The sequence below is a fragment of the Populus alba genome, chromosome 8, assembly GCF_005239225.2.
Source record: "Populus alba chromosome 8, ASM523922v2, whole genome shotgun sequence".
Lineage (NCBI taxonomy): Eukaryota > Viridiplantae > Streptophyta > Magnoliopsida > Malpighiales > Salicaceae > Populus > Populus alba.
Genome location: NC_133291.1, coordinates 17,558,547 through 17,579,261, shown reverse-complemented (window position 1 = coordinate 17,579,261; position 20,715 = coordinate 17,558,547). Strand labels below are relative to the sequence as shown.

General features: G+C 33.5%; 3 protein-coding genes across 4 annotated transcripts; all 3 read right to left on the bottom strand.

Annotated features, from left to right (window-relative positions):
* On the bottom strand, positions 1-1,696 carry LOC118042363 (pathogenesis-related protein STH-2). Of its 2 annotated transcripts, XM_073410669.1 has the most exons (3): positions 1,361-1,696; positions 814-1,142; positions 1-325 (listed from the first exon to the last, which is right to left on the bottom strand). In XM_073410669.1, the coding sequence occupies exons 1-2, from the start codon at positions 1,542-1,544 to the stop codon at positions 844-846; spliced, it is 483 nt and encodes a 160-aa protein (XP_073266770.1). In that variant the 5' UTR covers positions 1,545-1,696; the 3' UTR covers positions 1-325; positions 814-843. The 2 variants fall into 2 exon arrangements, with proteins under 2 accessions (XP_073266770.1, XP_034905903.1); XM_035050012.2 differs by lacking the exon at positions 1-325 and having other exon boundaries at positions 679-1,142; positions 1,361-1,686.
* Positions 1,697-3,294: 1,598 nt separating this feature from the next.
* Positions 3,295-8,096, bottom strand: LOC118042356 (DNA-directed RNA polymerase subunit beta''). The gene has a single exon (XM_035049999.2). It carries the CDS (start codon positions 8,050-8,052, stop codon positions 6,010-6,012), a length of 2,043 nt encoding a protein of 680 aa, XP_034905890.1. The 5' UTR covers positions 8,053-8,096; the 3' UTR covers positions 3,295-6,009.
* Positions 8,097-12,202: 4,106 nt separating this feature from the next.
* LOC118042367 (disease resistance protein RGA2) lies at positions 12,203-15,217 on the bottom strand. Its single transcript, XM_035050016.2, has one exon. The coding sequence runs from the start codon at positions 15,129-15,131 to the stop codon at positions 12,396-12,398; it is 2,736 nt and encodes a 911-aa protein (XP_034905907.1). The 5' UTR covers positions 15,132-15,217; the 3' UTR covers positions 12,203-12,395.
* Between the last annotated feature and the right edge of the window lie 5,498 nt (positions 15,218-20,715).

The following is a 20,715-nucleotide window of genomic DNA, read 5'->3' as shown; positions in this document are numbered from 1 at the left end:
TGCTTAAATTTGGGATGATGTTGATGTCATTTTCTAAGATAGAAATAGCCAGCAAACCCCGTTTAGCCATGTAGAAAAAAGATAAAGAAAACAAAACAGACGTAGGGAGAAGATGTTCAAACATGCATAGTACTCTTGTTCCACTTCAATGTCCACTATGGTTAGAAAAGGGCGAGGGTTTTTTTGGCTTTAAGATTACTCTATTAATGGTTGATTCCACACCACATCTTTTAATGTTGCGTTTCACTGGCAGCCATTCAATCATATATGCTTTCTCTTTGCTTGCTCCAAACGTCCCAAGATTATGAATTTTGAACAAGTCACCCTTCATTACCAAAAGAAAGAAACAAAGAAAGAAAAAGGTCACTCCTTCGCCGCCCATGGTAGCAAAAGACTCTGCGTCTCCCTCTCCCTCTCCCTCTCCATGCAAACTAGCTAGTCATATTTAATTAGTGAATAAATATGGTATAGGTTCAAGATATGCCAAAGCGTGACTCTCAAATAACTAATCTGAATTCTTATGATATGTACCTTGTTCTATCTTTTAGAAAAATTTTTGAGGAATTATTGCATATATTTATTAAAAAACAAGAGACAATCAAAGCATGACAGATTTTAAATGGAATTGTCCAGTTCACTAGTATCCTGAATATGATTTACCTCTTATATTTCATAACATACGATTGAAAATGGGGTTGTGCATATCAATAATGCTTTTTCCATGAATTTTCAGTAGTGATATTCTGATCTTACCATTCTGAATTATAACATACGAAGAACAAATGTCTGAAATGACATGATAGATCAACATACATAGAGCTAGTTCATGATGAAGACACGAAACTAAGCATAGACATGAGGGTTCTCCAAGAGGTAGGCTTCCACGACTTTGTATATTCCCCTAGTTTTGTCTTGACCAGCCTTGATTTCTTCCTCTTTGAGAGTAAAATCTCCGAGCATTAAATAACTGCTTGTCATCTTACAATCGCAACCTCCATCACTCCCCACCTCAAACCTGACCTCATAAGCAATAGATTCAAGCTTGTCCCCGAGCGGATCCCCTTCAATCATAGTGTACTTGCATACGAGATTGACTCTGTCTAGCTCATCAATTCGATGCTTCACGTATTTGATATCAGTACCTGCATGCATGGTAAGACTTGCATCAGTAAAACAAATTGCTAAGTGCGTGTGTGTATATTATGCGAGAATGCTTAAATATATAGGCTAAGGGCAATGGCAGTTGTTTGCAGCCACGAATCCTAACCGTACGAGTGATTCACAGGGCCACCGCGACGGCCATGATCCGCGGCTGCAAGCTACCATGACTATCCTTAATGTATAGCCCTTGTTTACAAACCTTCAGTGAAGTTGACCTGCTCTATGCTTCCAGCTCCTCCATCTCCATGGATTAAATCAACACTTTTTACGATTTGCGGCAAGAGTTTTGGGATCAAATTGTTTGAGTCCAAGATTAAGGCCTTGAACATGCGTGCTGGGGAAATTGGACATGTAAATTCTTGTGTGTAGCTAGCGGCACCCATAGTGTTGAAGACTGTACCAAGCCTAATAGAGATGACACTAGTTTATATATGCATGCATGGATGAGTAGATTTTTGGTTTCTTTGGTAATTAGCCTCCTAAACTTTGTTGAATGGAAATGCCGCCATTGAAAGTATAATTTTCAAAGTCTTCAATATTTTTGTTGGCTGCTAAGACCTGACTGGGGTTTGTGCGCCTGTGTATAAATATTTAAGTATCTGTTACGGGCTGGAAACGGTTTCTTCTACTTTGAAAATTTAGAAAAAGGCAGGCTCACGTGTTCACATGGGCGGCGCTCCAAGGGGTGGTTTGGAGGGCCTCGAGCTCCTGGTCTCAGCTGAATGCAAGTTGGACCTGAGGCCTGCTCATGGTCACAAGACTATCACTCGTGATTCAGAGCACAGAAGCTGATCGGGCTTCATCAATGTTGATGTATCCGCAATGGATACACCAATCAAAAGGAAACTATATGTCGAACCATTGGTAAAAAGCTTTTATTGTCCCTCTACTCTGAAGAGCTTGTTTGCTTCACGGTTTGATTATAATTGCTTTTAAAAAAAATATTTTGATTTAAAATATATGTTAAAGAATTTTTTTATTTTTTAAAAATTATTTTTGACATCAGTACATCAAAATGATTTGAAAACACTAAAAACATATTAATTTGAAGTAATTAAAAAACAATAAAACAATTTTAATGGTGCATTAGTTTGCTCTGTCCTCTCTATTAATTTTTTTTTTAATGTCAATCCTTTCTAAGCTTCATAAACATGTCTAATCACTAAATAGAACATAATTGCTACCATAATTTAATTAGTTGATGAATCAAATTGTCAATCGATAACCTGATGCAAGTTTTAATAATCAAGGCAAGGACATAAAAAAAATAGTCAATAGAAGGAAACATATTGAGTCTAACAAAGAGAAAAAATAGTTATAAAGCTAAGGATTATGTTGATATAGGTTTCAATGGATTGAAATAATCTATGCAAGCTAAAATTCCAGCAATATATGTTGACATGAAAGAGTAGTTGATTTCCAATACCAATAATAGTTAATATTAATATTGTATTAGTTTGCTTTGTCCTTTCTATTATTATTTTTTTTTCTAATGTCAACCCTTTTTAAGCTTTATCAACATGTGAATCACTAAAAAGCACATGATTGCTACTATAGTGTAATTAGATGATAAATCAGACTGTCAAGTGACAACATGAAGCTAAGCTTCATCAACATGTCAATCACTAAAAAGCACTGATTGCTACCATATTGTAATTAGCTGATAAATCATATTGTCAAGCGATAACATGATGCAAGTTCTAATGATCTAAGACAAGGACAACAAAAACATAGTCAAAGGAAAGAAACATATTGAGTCTAACAAAGGGGGAAATGGTCCTAAAGCTAAGGATTATGTTGATGCAGGTTCTAGTGGATTGAAGTTATATGTGTAAGCTAAAATTCCAACAATATATGTTGATAGGAAATAGTAGTTGATTTCCAATAACAGTAGTAGTTAATATAAATTTTTGTTGTTTTTAATCTAGTTAGTTTAACCATTAGGATTTGTTTAGTTATTAAGTAACTGTTATTTGTAAAACTATTTATGATAGGGTTGTAATTCCAAAAGGTAGGTTGTTGTGATAAAGTTAAACTTTAAATTGGTGAGATTCCAATATGGAAGTGATTTCTTGATTGGTGTAAGGCTACTTGTTACTTATCTTATAATTCTACTTGTTACTTATCTTATAATTCCATTTTTTTCTTTGTTCCGAACCATTCTTTGAATTCGAACTCTTTGTTCTTTTTCTTGATTGAATTTCTTTATTCAATATTGAATTGAATTCACAGTTACAAATGAAATGGAAGGACTTTTATTGGAATCCCTACCCCAATTCTCAATAATAGGAGGGCATATTAGATATATCTTTTAGCTCATATATAACTAGCCTACTATTACATATACATGTCTTTCTTCCATAACGTAAACCAACTATTTGTATCTTGGATTCAGTCGTATTTTAAAAACATTTTTCGAAACATCTATAAAGGAAAGTTGGCTTATAGCGATTATATATATTACATATACCTAGTTTGATCCCACTCTTCTAACGAAACCATTTTCTCTTGAATCTCATTTTTTGTAAACCCCTATCTTCCTTTTATTTAATTTAGAATTTAGCTATCCCACATGGATACAATCAATCTAAATGGGCGAATTTCTTAGTCTAAATCATTGCATAGAAATATAAGTCTTTGGTTGATCTAAGTTCATGTAATTTATTCTTTATTAATATTTTCTTTTGGTCAATCTTTGAATTGAATAAAATCGACTGAAATGGGAATCGCTCTATAGAACCTAATTTTTTTTTTTTACAATTCCCTAATATCGTAATCTTTTTTACTATTCTTCTAGATCTTATAGACTTTTTTGTCTATTTATGTGTATATTTATGTTCACAAAGAAGATTATCTCGAGCAAGGCATAGATTACCTTACACTAAGCTAAAAAAGACTATTTCAAAACTTAGTCAATGGTGTCCCTCCATGGATTCACCTATATAAGCCGCAGCTAAAGTTGCAAAGATAAGAGCTTGAATACCACTTGTAAATAATCCAAGGAACATGACAGGTATAGGAACCACTGAAGGTACTAAAGAAACAAGAACAACAACTACTAATTCATCCGCTAATATATTTCCAAAAAGTCGAAAGCTAAGTGATAAAGGTTTTGTGAAATCTTCTAAAATGTTAATGGGTAAAAGGATTGGAGTTGGTTGTATGTATTTACCGAAATAACCTAATCCTTTTTTGCTAAGGCCCGCATAAAAATATGCTATTGATGTAAGTAAAGCTAAAGCAACGGTAGTATTTATATCATTCGTGGGTGCGGCTAACTCCCCATGAGGTAACTCTATGATTTTCCAAGGTAAAAGCGCCCCTGACCAATTAAAAACAAAAATAAATAGAAACAAAGTTCCAATAAAGGGAACCCATGGACCATATTCCTCTCCAATCTGGGTTTTGCTCACATCTCGAATAAATTCAAGGATATATTCGAAGAAATTCTGACCGTCAGTAGGAATGGTTTGTGGATTCCGAACAGTTACAATGGCTGAACCTAATAAGATAACAATTACAACCCAAGAAGTAATAAGTACTTGGGCATGGACTTGGAAACCGCCTATTTTCCAATAGAAATGCTGGCCTACTTCCACACCAGATATTTCATATAACCCTTTTAATGTGTTAATGGAATATGATAGAACATTCATATTGTCCTCTGAAAGAAAGAAAACTTTACAAGAAATTATTTTGATTCAATCGTCTTTTTTTCGACTTGCTCACTTGAATTGTATATTTAGATACCAACTAATCACATAATATCCCCAGTTTTTTATCTCTTTTATGAGATTCATAAATAGTAACGGATTCCGTCAATCTATGGAATTCAAAAAAGAATTTATTTATCTTATTATTAATCAGGGATTTTGTATATAGCTAGAACGCCCTTCACAAATCGCAAATACTAATTTGTTAAGAATTAATCGGATTGAAGCTATAACGTCATCATTCGCTGGAATCGAAATATCTGTGAGATTCGGGTCACAGTTTGTATCAATTAAACAAATTGTTGGAATTCCCAAAGTGATACATTCTTGAAGAGCCATATATTCTTCTTGCTGATCAACGATTATTACAATATCGGGTAACCCTGTCATATATTTAATCCCGCCCAAATATGTTTGCAAGTGAAATAACTGTCTCTTTAATCGAGCCGCATCCCCTTTCGGAAGGCGGTGGATTCCCCCTGTCTTTTGTTCCATTCTCAAGTCCCTGAACTTTTGAAGTCTCATTTCTGTAGTGGACCAATTCGTTAAAAGGCCGCCTAGCCATTTTTTATTAACATAATGACACCGAGCTCTTATTGCAGCCCGCTCTACTGGATCAACTACTTTATTTTTGGTACCAACAATTAAGAATTGTTTTCTCCTACTTGCTGCATCAAAAACCAAATCACACGCTTCTGATAAAAAACGAGCAGTTCTAGTAAGATTTGTTATATGAATACCCTTACGCTTTGCATATAAGGTGCCATTTTCGGATTCCATTTTCTAGTAGCATGACCAAAATGAACTCTTGTTTCCAACATCTCTTTCAAATTAATGTTCCAATATCTTCTTATCATTGCTCTCCACACTTTCTCTCTGTTTTTTTTTCTTTGAAAAAAAAAAGAAACGAGATACCCTGAAATAAATAATTGTTTCGATGGAACCTTTTCTTTTCCTGTAATTGGACGTTGATACACGATCCAAGCGAATAATTTCTTTCTATTCCTTATTATATTTATATTATCTTTATTTATTACTTTTATTTATTACTATTAACAAATAACAAATATTAACAAATCACATGTAAATGTAAGAAATCACGGGACCACCGACAGTTAAAAGGACGAATCCACTCTTAGGAATCGTTAAATCCTATAAATGATTGTTCTGATATATTATAGAAATTTTTTGAAATGCAAGAATCAAATAACTCTCTGTGGTAAAACAAAATATCTCTCATTTCCCCGGCGAATAAATTCTTCTTTTTAATTTTGAAAGGAATGATCTTATGTTGGCTTGAGCGGTGCGCTAATCCTTTGAATCCGGTACCAACGGGTATCATACCACCTAGAACGACGTTTTCTTTCAGGCCTTTCAGCCAATCGATACGACTGCGGAGAGCAGCTTTTGCTAAAACGCGAGCAGTTTCTTGAAAACTCGCTTCGAATATGAAACTTTGAGTACTCAGAGATGCTCTCGTTATTCCCAAGAATACGGTTCGGTAACAGATCGCTTCTTCCAAAGCGCGCATCGCTCGTTCCGCCTGCAACAATCCAATTAGTTCTCCGGGTGAAAAAACATTAGACATTCCATCTTCTGAAACCAGGACTTTTGATGTTATTTGGCGTACAATAATTTCTATATGCCTATTATGGATCTGTACCCACTGGGATCGATAAACCTTTTGGATCTTATTAACCAAGGAAATACGACTTTGGACTATAGTTAGCTCAGCACCAATCAAGAATCCCCAAGGAATTCCAACAATTCTTGTTATACACTCGTTCCAATTCTCCACTCTCTTTTCTAGGTTTATCGATATTGAATCAATTGAGCGCACTTCTAACACCTGTTCCACTTTTGGAAGACCCTGCGTTATATCACCAGATCTCGATTTTTCATATATAAATGTAACTAATGTATCTCCTTCGTAAAGGATTTCCCCATAATGGCCATGAACAGTTGCTCCTGGAGTGGCCAAATAGGGCTTAGCCAATCTTAGTATTACAGAGTCGGCGTGAACAATTAGAACTTGACCTGATTTTAGGCGTGGTCCGTTTTTTGTCATATATACATTTTCACAAATAAACTGTCCCAGGTTAATTATTGTGAATGTTTCTTCACAATAATTATGATGATAATTATGATGGAGAAAATACCAATTCAATTTGAATGGATTCAAAACGTTGTTACTGTACGGATCGTGATTAACAATTCTACCGTTCTCATCCATTAAATAATATTTTAGTACTTTTGAAGTCTGTTTTAATTTTAAATTGTTAAGTTTCAAATATTTAATTACCGAGATATGATTATGAGTTAGTAAATGGTAAAATGAATAAAAATTCGCAATTTGAAGGGCTGTTCCTAAAGGGCCCAACAAATTCCTAATTGGAATTATAGGATCTCTTTTAGTTGATTCTTTTATTACATTATAAGATTTTACACCGTTGGATGGATCCATTCGAAAACAATTAGATGATGACAAAATTATCAAAGATTGACATTCCATATTTCTATTCAACAACGTACTAATACTAATAGTTCCTTGATTTTGTTTAAGTGATTGTGGAATCCTTGTCTTGGAATAAATGGAATAAAACGGATTAATATTGGTGCGATCTGGCCCATTATCAGAGATCAATCCCAAACCTGATGGATCGTTCCTTTTTCTGCTGATATAGGAAATGCGTGATTTCCCTAAGTGGATTCTTAGGAAATCACGAATCAGACCATTTATACTTACTTTAACAAAATAAGCACGAGCCTCTTCGATAGAAGAACTTTTTTTGTTTTGGTTCCAATTCAACACTAAACAAGTACGAACTAATTGAATACTTGTGTTAGAAATTCCCTGAATTGGTTTACCATTTCCATAAAGAATATAATTGACAATTTGAAGTTTCAGATTCTCTTTTTCCTGTAATAAATCCGGCGGAAAAAGTCTTTCTAAATTTATACCGTCCCCTCTTTCATATATGAGTACTGGTCGAACTAAAACAAAAGACTTTTTCTTGGTAGGTGTGATCCGTTGGACATAGATCCAATTTTTCACCTTTTTCGACTCCTTAGAATTTGTTTTTACTGTTCCTGGTGGTATCAAGATACCACTGTATCGGGATATCTTATCTGTCGCCCTCGAAAAATGGATATCTCCAGAAAAGATTTTAAGTTCCATTTTTTTTTTCTCTCTATTCGGATCAACCCCCCTACTCGACTTTTTGTATTTAAAGTGATTTGTGTATCGACTCCAATGATACTATTGTTCCGTACCAATAGGGAAGAAGATTCGGGTAAAATATACACTTCCTCGGGAATGAAATAAAAGCGATCTACTTTCATTTGGTATTTTGGCTGAAATTCTTTGACTCCTCGATACTCAACTAAATCCTCTTTTTTGACAATTGAATGCACCCCTATAGCCACATATTTAGTAATTCCTGAACTCTTTCTTCGGTATTGGGGATCGTCAAAATAAGCAAAAATACTATTTCTACGGAAAATGCCATTTATAGGTATTTCAATCAAGATATCGGAATGGGACATTAGTTCTTTTTCTTGAATCGATTGGAATGGGATGATAAATCTAATTTTTCGCCTCTTTGCCAATAAATCAAAATTCTCGTGGAGAATAGTAGGATATATGAAACCAGTACATATGATTCGATTAAGGTCTGAATAATCAAGAATCCTACTTTTTTTTTTACTTTTACTCGAAAGATATGAACTAAAGAATTTGTGTTTAACTTTATCATTATTTACTGAAGGGTTAGAAATATATCCTCTTTCGACTGAAAGAGAATGAACGTTTATTTGATCTTGATCCTTGTGTAGCGAAAACAGGACTATGCTGGATCTGCACGAACCCCCTGGCAATATCCATAAATGGCTTGTTTTTGGTAAAAGATGGACATTACTATATGTAAATTCAGATGCATGGTATACATCAGTACTCCAGTGCATTTCTCCTTCTGAATCGAAATAAATATGTTTTCGAACCCTCTCTGTAAAATTCAAAGTGTATGTTCCCGAGTGAATTTTAGCAATCACTTGTTCTGATTCTACATATTGATCATTTTGAACTAAAAGAAAACTTTTTGGTGGAATAGTCACGTTGTGTATAATCTTGACTCTCAATAGTTACATATAAGTCCATAGAACAGAGAAAAGCAGGATGCCCATGACGTGTACGTGTGGGATGAACCAAACCCTTATTAAATTTGATTTTTCCATTAGAGGGGGCTCGTACATGTTCGGCAGTACCCCCTATGAATACTCCGCTGGTATGAAACGTTCTTAATGTTAGTTGAGTACCCGGCTCTCCAATGGATTGACCCGCAATAAAATCCCAAGATTCTATTTCTTTCTTCTGTTTTTAATCCTCTTTTGAACAAGTTATTGAGATAGCTTTATTTACAAGCATTTTTTGGTCTAACAAATGCACCAAGCACCTTTACGGGGGTGATGACTCAAACTTTAAAATCATTTCTAAACAGGTGTGTTGTAGTATATTTGATGATATATTTATTTTCAATTAGAATATGGAGGAACACCTAAAAACATTTGGAACAAATTTTCTAGGTACTATAACAAGAGAAGTTTTATGCTAACCCTAACAAATGTTCTTTTCTTCAATCCAAGGTGAATTTTTTTAGGCTTTATCATATTCTAACAATAAGTTGAAACAAACATTGAGAATATTCAAGCAATTAGAGAGTGGCTAGAACCATAATTTTTTTTTTTTTGAAGTTGGAAGCTTTTAGGGTCTAGCCACCTTTTATCATTAATTTATTCAAGCTTTTAGTACCATCATAGCTGCAATCACAGAGTGTTTAAAAGCCAAAGTATTTAAGTGATTTTCTGCAGCAGCATAAACCTTTAAAGACATTAAGAAAAAGATGGCAGAGGCTCCTATTCTCAAACTTCCTAACTTCTCTCAAGTTTTTAAAGTTTTTTTATGATGCATCTCACATAGGCATTAAAGGTGTGCTTAGTCAGGCAAGACATCCTATTGCATATTATAGTTAAAATTGAATGATACTGGAGGAAATACTTAGCCCATGACCTAGAATTGTATGCATTTATTCAAACTTTGAAGCATTGAAGGCCCAACCTTATCCATCACAAGTTCATTCTATTTATAAACCATTACTCCTTAGAGTACTTACATTCTCAAAACAATTTGAGTGCTAAACATGTTCAACAGTTAAGTTATTTACAACAATTCAACTTTGTTATGAAACACAAGATTATATATGAGAACAAGGTAGCATATGCATTTAGTCATATGCCTCATCCATTAGCCATTCTCTCAACAAGTCATTCAAGATGTTTCAATGAAGAACTACTATAGTACAAACTTAGATTTAAAGTAAGTTTGGGATTCTTTGCACAACAGTCCTCCCATTCCAGTATCGGACTATGCAATAATATATGACTATGTGACTAAGGGTGGTCGTATATGTGTTTCTAAAGGGTCTTTAAGGAAGTTTATTGTTTAATAGTTGCATGGAACAAGATATTTTAGGCAAGATAAAACATCTTTTTTGGTTGTTGATTACTTCTATTGGCCAAACTTGATGAGGGACATCAACACCGTTGTGAATAGGTGTGGATTTTGCCAACTCAACAAGGGAAACAAGCACAATACTGGGCTATATACTCCATTAACAATTCCATAGAGACCCTAGCTTGATTAGAGCATGGAGTTTGCACTTGGCCTTCCAAGGACAGTTCATGGTAATGATTATATCATAGTGGTGGTAGATCAATTCTCCTATATGGTGCATTTTGTTCCTTGATGAAAGACCTTTGATGCTTCTCATATTGCTTCTCTGTTCTCAAAAGAAATCGTGCGGCTATATGGCATTCTAGTTTCCATTATCTATGAAAAAAATTTCAAATTTGTCAGTTACTTCAAGAAGACACTTTGGGTTAAATTAGGAATGAAACATCTTTTCTCTAATACCTTCCACCTATATATTGATGGTGAAACTAAAGTTACTAATAGAAGTCTTGGCAATCTATCTAAATGCTTAACTAATGATCACGTTGTAAATTAGGATTTAATTTTACCACAAGTTGAATTTGCGTACAATAATTATGTCAATCAAATAACATGCATCACAGAATTTGAATTGATCTATGGGTTAAACTCTAAGATTCCTATAGATGTCACTTCCTTGCCTCTACCTCAAAAAACTAATGAAACAAGGTTGGATTTTGGCAGATCAGGTTGTAAAATATGCTACACAAGCTAATAGACACATGAGGGAGCTATATTTTAAGGAAGTGGACTTGTTTTTAGTCATATTATGACCTGGAAGGTTTCCCCCTATAACATATAACAAATTGCATGCTAGGAGAGGTGGTCCATTCAAGATCCTTATGAAGTTGGTAACTAATGCCTTTTTAATTGATGTACCAACAAATTTCTAGTTTAGTCCAATTTTCAATATGAAAGATCTTACAACTTATTATGGTTCTGTATCCATTCAGAAGTGGAGAATCCTCCTTCAACAATCCCTCGAGTTTAGCCAACAAAAAAAGTTGTTGATTCAATATTAACACTTCAGATTGGTGAAATGGGCATCCAAACCCAACTCCAACTCGGAGGCAATGTGGTTACAAAGGCAGTGAAGTTCATCACCTTAATCCTCAATTACTTCAAGACTATACCAAACATTACTTGCCTGAGGCAAGTTGCTTGGAGAGAGTAAATTGATGTAAGTTCTAATGATCAAGAACATTAAAAACAAAGTCAAAAGTAAAGAAACAAATTGAGTCTAACAAAAGAAAGAATGGTGCTAAAGCTAACAATTACATTGATGCAAGTTCCAATGAATTGAAATATTGTGTGCATGCTAAGATCCCAGCAATGCGGAAGGAGCAGTTGATTTCCAGTAAACAAAACCAATAATTTAAGTAGAAGTAGTAGTTAATATTAACTATTCTTGTCTTTGTCTAGTTAGTTTTAGCTGTTATTTGTAAGACTATTTAAGATAGGATTGTAATTCCATAGCAATAAAATCCTGAGATTCCCTTTCTTTTTTGTCTTCTTAATCCTCTTCCGAACAAGTTATTGATTGAGATTACTTTATTTGCAAGCATTTTTTTCAAGAGTCCACAGTGTTGGTGGCATTACACCATGAAGCTGATATCATGCAGTCATGACAACCCGAGATTCAGCTACCGCAACTAGTGTTCTTTTACGAACTAATCTAAATTCCAAATAAGATAGACAATAAAGAATGCAATTTCCAAACCAAGTTTTTCCACAGAACATTGGTTTGTGGATGCTATAAATGAATTGTGGATGAGCTGAATACTATGCAAAGTTTAATTAAATGAAGCCAGAAATCCCAAATTAGACAAACAGAACTTCTAGAAATAATAGTTGGAAAGCTTTTGAAATATACGAAAACAAAACTCAGCACTTGACAGAATCATGACTTGACCAAAATTTCCAGGTAGTGCATGGTTTGTCAAGAAGTGCTAGTCAATTGGAAGGCCATGGCTACATCATTGCTGTTCCAAAATGGGGCACCTGGTGATGATCAATTCCTCCAGAGGCCTCTGCTTGAGGCCTTCTGGTATTGCCTTAAGCTTGGGGCAATCATAGAGTGATAATGAGCGCAGACATGGCATTGTCCTCCTTGTTGCAGCTGAGGTTATTGTTGTTGTATCCCAGTTTTCCCACTCCACCATATAGCGAAAGGTGAGCTCTTTCAACTTTGGGAATAAAACAATTGATTCTGTAACAGAATTTTGATCTGTGACAGGATCTATCCCAAGAAACTCAACACCAACGCATTTTACATTGTTTAAGTGTCCTATCAGAAGTTTTTCTAGAGATGGGAGTTTCCCTAAAGGAGGCAACTCCTTGCAGTTTACACATCTGAGGAGTTTCAAATCTTTCATCTTTGTAAGCAATGACATCCAGCTGGGCAAAATTGATCCACCATAGTCGTAAACAAGTAAAGCTTCCAAGTTAGGATGTGGTTGCAAAGCTTCAAGAACATTTGTGATCAGCTCTTGCCCTCCGAACGAGAATGCTAGATCCAAACTTCTTAGGTGCTCCTTATTTTTCAAGTTCGCCTCCATCACTTCATTCACATCTCTGACCTTCTCTAGCCCACTTATTTCCAGATGCCCTCTGAGATGATTGAGGTTTTTCAGTTCTCCAACATTACATCCTTCCCCATTCTCACCAATACAAAACTTGCTCAAAGTGCGGAGGTTACTTAATCTCCCAATTCCTTGTGGCAATACGCTAAGGCTTTCGGTCTCTTCAATATTAAGATATCTCAGGTTGATTAGCTTTCCGAGGCCTCTAGGTAGTCTACGAAGACGTCTACAACCATGAAGTTTTAAGGCCAGCAAATTATACAACTTACAGATAGTATCAGGCAGCACTACAAAATTCAAGCCAGATAAATTTAACCATCTTAAATGAAAAAGTCTACCAATAGCACTCGGTAGTCTTGTAATTGAAGTATGGTTCAAATCCAATCCCCTAAGGCACTGCATGCCATGAAATAGATCAGGAGGAGCTGTCTTCACATTCTTTTGTAGGACCTGCAGTGTCCGTAGATTTTTCAGGTTGAAAATGACGGGATGAAACTGTTCCTCTTTACCCATTAAGGTCATGTGACGGGCTTTTGTATTCAGCTCTAACACTTTGTTGTCATCAAATTCGATAACGAAGCATTGGTTCTTTGAAAGAAACTGGGCAAAGCTTTGCACAATGTCATGCATCCTGCAAGCAACAATGCTGAAATCATCCTTGTCTCTTTCCAAATCTTGAAAGAATGACCGCATTACTAAGTTATCAAAATACTCTGCACCTATTTGCTCCATTTCAACACTTCCCGTTGGAACAAGGAAACCTTGAGCCATCCAAAGCTGTATCAAAGTGTCTCTCTCTATCTTATGATCTCTAGGGAAAATAGCACAAAATGCAAAACACCGTTTAATGGGGGATGACAAGTCATGATAACTCAATAACAGATGAGGAAAAATTCCCCTTTCAGCTTCTTCCAATTCCCACAATTCACTGTGAAGGACATTCTCCCAAGCTTGTTTCGTTTCCTTGAAGCGCATTAGACTCCCTAAGGACTTAACAGCCAGAGGCAGACCTTGGCATTTGTCTGCAATTTCTCTACCAATTTCTTCTAAATTATCACGATCCTCTCTGCTCTTTCCGTAGAAAGCAAATTTACTAAACAATGACCAAGAATCCTCAGGAGACAATTTACCTAGAGGGAGCATGTAAGAAGCATCCATCATTTTTGAAACTCCCTCATTCCTTGTAGTCACTAAAATTCTACTCCCTGGGGCTCCAGATTTAAGGGGTACCTTTATTGGTTCCCATATCCTGAAGTCATCAGTCCATACATCATCCAGCACAAGAAGGAACTTCTTTCCCATGACAGACTTGCGCAGATGTTCTTGCGAATGTTGCCACCATATGTACGTATGGAGTTCATCAAAAGCATCAACTCCATCAAAAGCATTAATGATCGTTTTTGCAATCCGGATCCTATCAAAAGGCTCGGAAACACACACCCAGATTCTGTGCTCGAAATGAGCAGTCACTTTATCATCACTGAACACCAACTGAGCAAGAGTTGTCTTTCCCATGCCTCCCATCCCAGCTATGGAGACAACATGAGGGCAGTTCTCTTCTTCGAATTCTTCACACAGCTTACTTATTATAGTATCTTTATCGAAGTCCCGACCGCATACCTCTGAAACATCAATTAGAGGTGTAGTTTCCTGTCGCTCTGCTTCTTCCGTCTTGCCGTCAAGATTAAAATGGTACTTGTCTTTCTCATTTGCAACCTCATCTAGTCTTTCTTTAATACATTCCATCTTGCTACCAATATCACGATGCATAACAAGTTGATTGACACAAAAACATGGAGAAAGAAAGTTGGAGAGACGTACCATCTTCTTGGAAAGGGAAGAATGATGATGGTCCATTATCTCCATTCTTTTTGGTTCACAGATCTTGGTGTTCCATTCATCTAGCAAGTCATCCAAGTCATAAGATATGGCCTCAAGCTGTTCTAACCAAACCCGCACACTCCTTTCTTTCACTTGCTTTTTCTCAGCATCAATGAGCACAGATCTGATAGCAGTGAGGGTTGTACTAAGCTTTTCAACCTTCTTTTTCCCACCAAGGATTAATGCTGACTCATTTTCAATGGCTGAAGTTAGCTGCTGCAAGACCTTTGATACAAGAGCATCAGCCATGGTTAGCGCAGCAGGCAATTAATTTTGTGGTTGATGATGGAGGAGCAGCAAAATGAAGAAAAAAAAGACCATGAAGTCAGTGTACACGCTTTTTTAAAGTGTTTTACAATAATGCTCTGTACTTTTTCTTTGTAGCCTAGTTATTTTTTCCCTTTTAAAAATAAAAATAAAAAAGTACCATGATTAAAAGTTTCTCGGATAGATTTTAGCATTTCAATAATTGAAACTCTTGAAGTAACACGAATCTTTCAAAACTTGTATTGTCAATTTAATAAGAAATAGAAAATGGACCTTTGTCTGTTTTTTTTTATTTTTTAATAATAGCATATACTTCTCCCTCGTATTTATTATTTCATTAACCTAGTTTTTCATTTCTTTTATTTCTTTTATTGTGCATAGTTCTTTAAGAAATTTTGCATAGCCAATGGCATGCTTGATTGCATTTAAGAGTGAAATATTGATTTCAACTTTCCTAAACATTTCTGAAATTTCATTTTTTTCTTCTCTTTTATGTGTGAGATAGAAGAACTTAAAGGAAAAAAAAATAGAATTAGCTTAAAAGAAGATTTGAAATGGACCTTTGTCTTTTTTTTTTTTTTTTTTAATAATAACATATACTTCTCCCTCATATTTATTATTTCATTAACCTAGTTTCTCATTTCTTTTATTTCTTTTATTGTGCATAGTTCTTTAAGAAATTTTGCATAGCCAATGGCATGCTTGATTGCATTTAAGAGTGAAATATTGATTTCAACTTTCCTAAACATTTCTGAAATTTCATTTTTTTCTTCTCTTTTATGTGTGAGATAGAAGAACTTAAAGGAAAAAAAAAAAATAGAATTAGCTTAAAAGAAGATTTGAAATGGACCTTTGTCTTTTTTTTTTTTTTTTAATAATAACATATACTTCTCCCTCATATTTATTATTTCATTAACCTAGTTTCTCATTTCTTTTATTTCTTTTATTGTGCATAGTTCTTTAAGAAATTTTGCATAGCCAATGGCATGCTTGATTGCATTTAAGAGTGAAATATTGATTTCAACTTTCCTAAACATTTCTGAAATTTCATTTTCTTCTTCTCTTTTGTATGTGAGTTAGAAGAACTCAAAGGGAAAAAAAAATAGAATTAGCTTAAAAGAAGAATTCAAAGGTTTAGAATTTTTCTTAAAAGGAATGAAAATTGATTCAATTATGCTTGGAGAAATTTTAGAAGGTTCAATAACAAGTAAGGATGTTCCATGCTCAACTTTTGTTTGTCTTCCAAGTCATCAATGCATTTTTCAGGACCTCTTAATGGTTTTCCACTCCTCAATGTGATAACTCAAGTATTCTCCCTACTAGGCATAACTTATGAAGGCAGCTTTCTAGAACCTTGTGATTCTAACTTGTTAACAATATTAGCAAGTTGCCCTACTTGTTTTTTCAAGTTTTGAATACTTAACTTATTTTTTGCTAAAATTGCATTATATTTTATTGCTTTGTCAATGTATTAAATGTAAGTGATTTAATCATTTCTTAGATTGATGCCCCTGTTAACACCTTGATTTTATGATGCAAAACCATCTCTTTGATCCCTATATCTCATGTTGGGATGATCCCTTTATGTAGGATTGTAAGTATGAGAATTAGGGATCATACTTGTATTGTGGGTATATAATCATTCCCATAACATTAACTTGATTTTTATAGTCATCTTGAAAAGTTAGGCAAGAATCGGTGGCATGCCCTTGCATTATACAAAAGTCACAAGTCTTAGTTTATTATGAGCTACCTATCACCAAAGAATGCACCAAAGGGGTAAAGAGTATCTAATATTTTTTTCAAAGTTGGATGAATTTATCTTATTAATGATCCCATGGATTTATTGTCTTTACTTGTTGATGAAAGAGTTATTTTTTATGGGAATTGTAGCACAGGTTGTCAAAGTACGATAACAAATCAAAAAGGTGAATGAGCAATATGTATCTAAAACCAATAAAGAAAGGAAAAAGACAGTATTTGAACCAGGAGATTAGGTTTGGATGCATATGAGAAAATATATATTTCATACTCAAAGGAGATCTAAGTTGATGTTGAGAGGAGACAGACCATTTCAAATTCTTAAAAAAGATTAGTGATAATGCCTACAAAGTGGAATTACCAAGTGAACATGGTATTAGTGCTACATTTAATGTATTTGATCTTTCTTTGTTTGATGTAGGTGATGATTTGATGGTGAATCATTCCGAGGAGAGAAGGAATGATGTGATCTTAATTTCAAAACCAAGAGATCCATTAAAGGTTTCATTAGGTCAGTCACAAAACTTAGACTAAAAAGGTTCAATAAAGCAATTAATAGACATCTTCAAGATACATGAGATAAGATGGACTTCAAAAGGATATCAAATAATTAATAACAAACCTTGATTAATTTGATTCATATTAAAAAATGGCTTATAGGAAAGCATCCGAACATTTCAGAAAGATTGGAATAAAAAATCCAAATTTGCTAATTTTGACTTTTTGCTACTATTTTGGTCATAACAAGACCTATATAATGACTTTTAATGTAATTCTAGTTGTATTGGAAAGTAGACATCCATATATGTCTAGTTACATATGGTAGACCTTCTAATTCATCAAGACAAGAGAGAAAAACTTAGTGTTTGAAGTTAAGAATTGATTATACTAACATATTACAAAATTCAACTTTAATCTTGTTTTAGTTAGTTGGACTATTATTTATTTACCTTTTAGTTTATTTTAAGGCCTGTAGAATTTAAAGGTTTATTTAGGTTATGTTTTATTTAATTATTTTTGTTATTTCAGGCTTTTAATATGTTAAGATCTATTTATCAAGTTTTGATCCATTAAGTCAAATTAGAATTATCTTTCTACCATATAAACCAATTATTAACATTATTTCTCAAACTATGCTTGAAATGAAAAACATCGAATTTGATGGTGTGTTTGTCCTTTTTCTATATCAATAATCTTAAAAAAATCAATCTTTGACTGAAAAACAAAAAGCGGTGAAGAAAGGAGCTTAACACACCCCTTTTTTACTACCATTTTAAAACTACAAAAACCAAAAAACAAACGCAAACATTGGAAAGATGTAGGATAAAAAGATATATGAGTACAAATACGAGATACTAAATATAAAAACTTAAAACATTTAAGATACCATTAGTTATTGCTATGCTACGGTAGGATCAAATGTTTTTTTTAACATAAAAAAATTATCCAGGTTATTATTAACAATACACTAAAACACGTGTGGAAAGTGTTGTCACAATGAAGAATGCTTCCCCCACATGTTTTGGTGTGGTCCCAAAAAAAACAATTGCCTTTATTTTTTTTCCTTTCTTCTTTTATTTTTTTTAATTAATGTTTTTTTTTTATCATTTAATATTAGATATTTTATTTGATTATCTCACACTCATGACACAGATCGCAGATTTGACAAGTTAACTTGGTTGGCTAGGGTTTTTTTTTATTGATTTTTTTTCAATTTTATTATTTAATATTAGGTTAATTATGAATTAGGTTTCATGATTTGTTTTATTGGTTTCAATTAGCTTAACCTGGTCTCAAGACTTGGGAATAGTACTTAATGGGTTAGCTCAAGTTGACTTGAATCATTTTTTGTTTTTTTAATTGAAACTTTTTATAATTTTATCATTCAATATTGGGTTGATTGAGAATTGAATTTCATAATCTGTTTTGATTTGTTTTCTATGAGGATATCTTGGTCTTATAATTAGGGTCACAAGTTATGGTATTTTAACCTTAATTAAATCAGGTTCTTGTTTTGTTACTTTCTTTATAAAATGTTATCTTAGTCTCATGTCCTTCAACATTGCATTTGTTTTTTATTAGGTTATCCACATCTCATGACCCAGGTTACGGGTATGACATATTATTCTAGTTGACTCATTTTTTTAATTGATTTTTTTTTTAATTTCATAATTTAATATTGTGTTTGATTGAGAATTAAGGTTCATGATTTATTTTTATTTTTTTAATTGGCAGGTTATTTCAGTTGCAAGTTTGGCAGGTTATCCTAACCTTATGACCTGAGAATAGTGCTTAACAAGTTAATCCATATTGATTTATCTCATTTTTTGTATTAATTTTTTAATTAAAATTTTTTTCAAATTCTATCGTTCAATATTGGATCCAATAGGATCGATTAGCAATTGAGTTTTATAATTTGTTTTTATTTTCTCTTTATAGGATTATCTTAATCTCATGACCAAAGTCGTAGATTTAACTAGTTAATTTAGATTAAATCTAGTCGTTTATTTTTTGTTATGAGGTTATCTTAGTCTCATAACTTAGGTCATAGGTTTAATAGATTGACTTTAATAATTTTTATGTTTGTTTTTTAATTGATTTTTTTTTCACACTCATCCTTCAACATTGGACTGATTGAGAATTAAACTTTATAATTTGTTTTGATTTTTTTTTATAAGGTTATTTTAGTCTTATAACCCAAATCACGATTTTGACAAGTTAACTTGGGTGGCTTTTTTAGGTCTTTTTTTAATTAGTTTTTTTATATTTCATCAATGAACATTTTGATTAATTAGAAATTAGGCTTTATAATTTTTTTATTAAATATAAAAAATATTATAGATCAAAATGAACCAAGCTGGAGAACCAGCTAGTCATATAGACAAGCATGTACAAAGCAAATGAGAAACAATAGGGAGCACGCTCCTAGAACGAACATCAATAACCAAATTACATGAAGAGTAGCAAGCTACTGAAAGAAAATGTAACATCCCCCATTCCGGGATAAAACGACAATCTCATGTTAATCGAAAAAAAAAACATAATAATTTTTTTTTTGTATATATATATATATATATATATATGTTCATGGTCTTTGTATTAAAATCTACCAGAATTTCAACGGAGTTCCCCCCTATACCGGAAGGTCCTAGGTTATTGACATGAATTTATTTACACTTCTAATAGCTCGCATCTCATAACTTAATTCCCGACCCAATCATCTTGGGTTTTAATTTCCACACTTATACTCACACCTATCCACCGCAATATTTATGAAATGCATTACATAACAAAATATCATTATGGATAAATAAAAATAAATAAGTATAATTACATAGGCATGAAGTATGGTTATATGAACTACATGATTAAATTCATTCAATCAAGTTTAAACATTAATTATACAAATTAAGTTATATAAACATTTTCATGTTTACAAAATACAAGGGTATACTCCTTAGAACCTAGATTACAAGAAAGGAACATAAGCTAGGATCTACTCCTGTCGTGCATGTGATGATCCTGAAACAAAATACATATTATTGAAAGATGAATATTACAATAAATATGACAACATGAACATCTAACAATTTTAATAGGGTAACATGCATTCATAGTTCATTTGCTTCTCTCTTCTAGTTTTTATTAGAATCCCTTCCTTATCCAAATATTATTAATTGTTCCCTCTCCCACTTTCAACCTTCATTCCAAACTTTATGAAATCAAACATGATTATTTTTGCTTATCACACTACCGATACCAATTTCACTTGTACCATCATCATCACCCCATATGAGTCTATGCA

Coding starts and splice junctions, on each gene's coding strand:
- LOC118042363 (XM_073410669.1), bottom strand. CDS start 1,544: ATGGGTGCCGCTAGCTACACACAAGAATTTACATGTCCAATTTCCCCA. Junction 1,143..1,360: donor GCAGGTCAACTTCACTGAAG/GTTTGTAAACAA, acceptor CCATGCATGCAG/GTACTGATATCAAATACGTG.
- LOC118042356 (XM_035049999.2), bottom strand. CDS start 8,052: ATGGAACTTAAAATCTTTTCTGGAGATATCCATTTTTCGAGGGCGACA.
- LOC118042367 (XM_035050016.2), bottom strand. CDS start 15,131: ATGGCTGATGCTCTTGTATCAAAGGTCTTGCAGCAGCTAACTTCAGCC.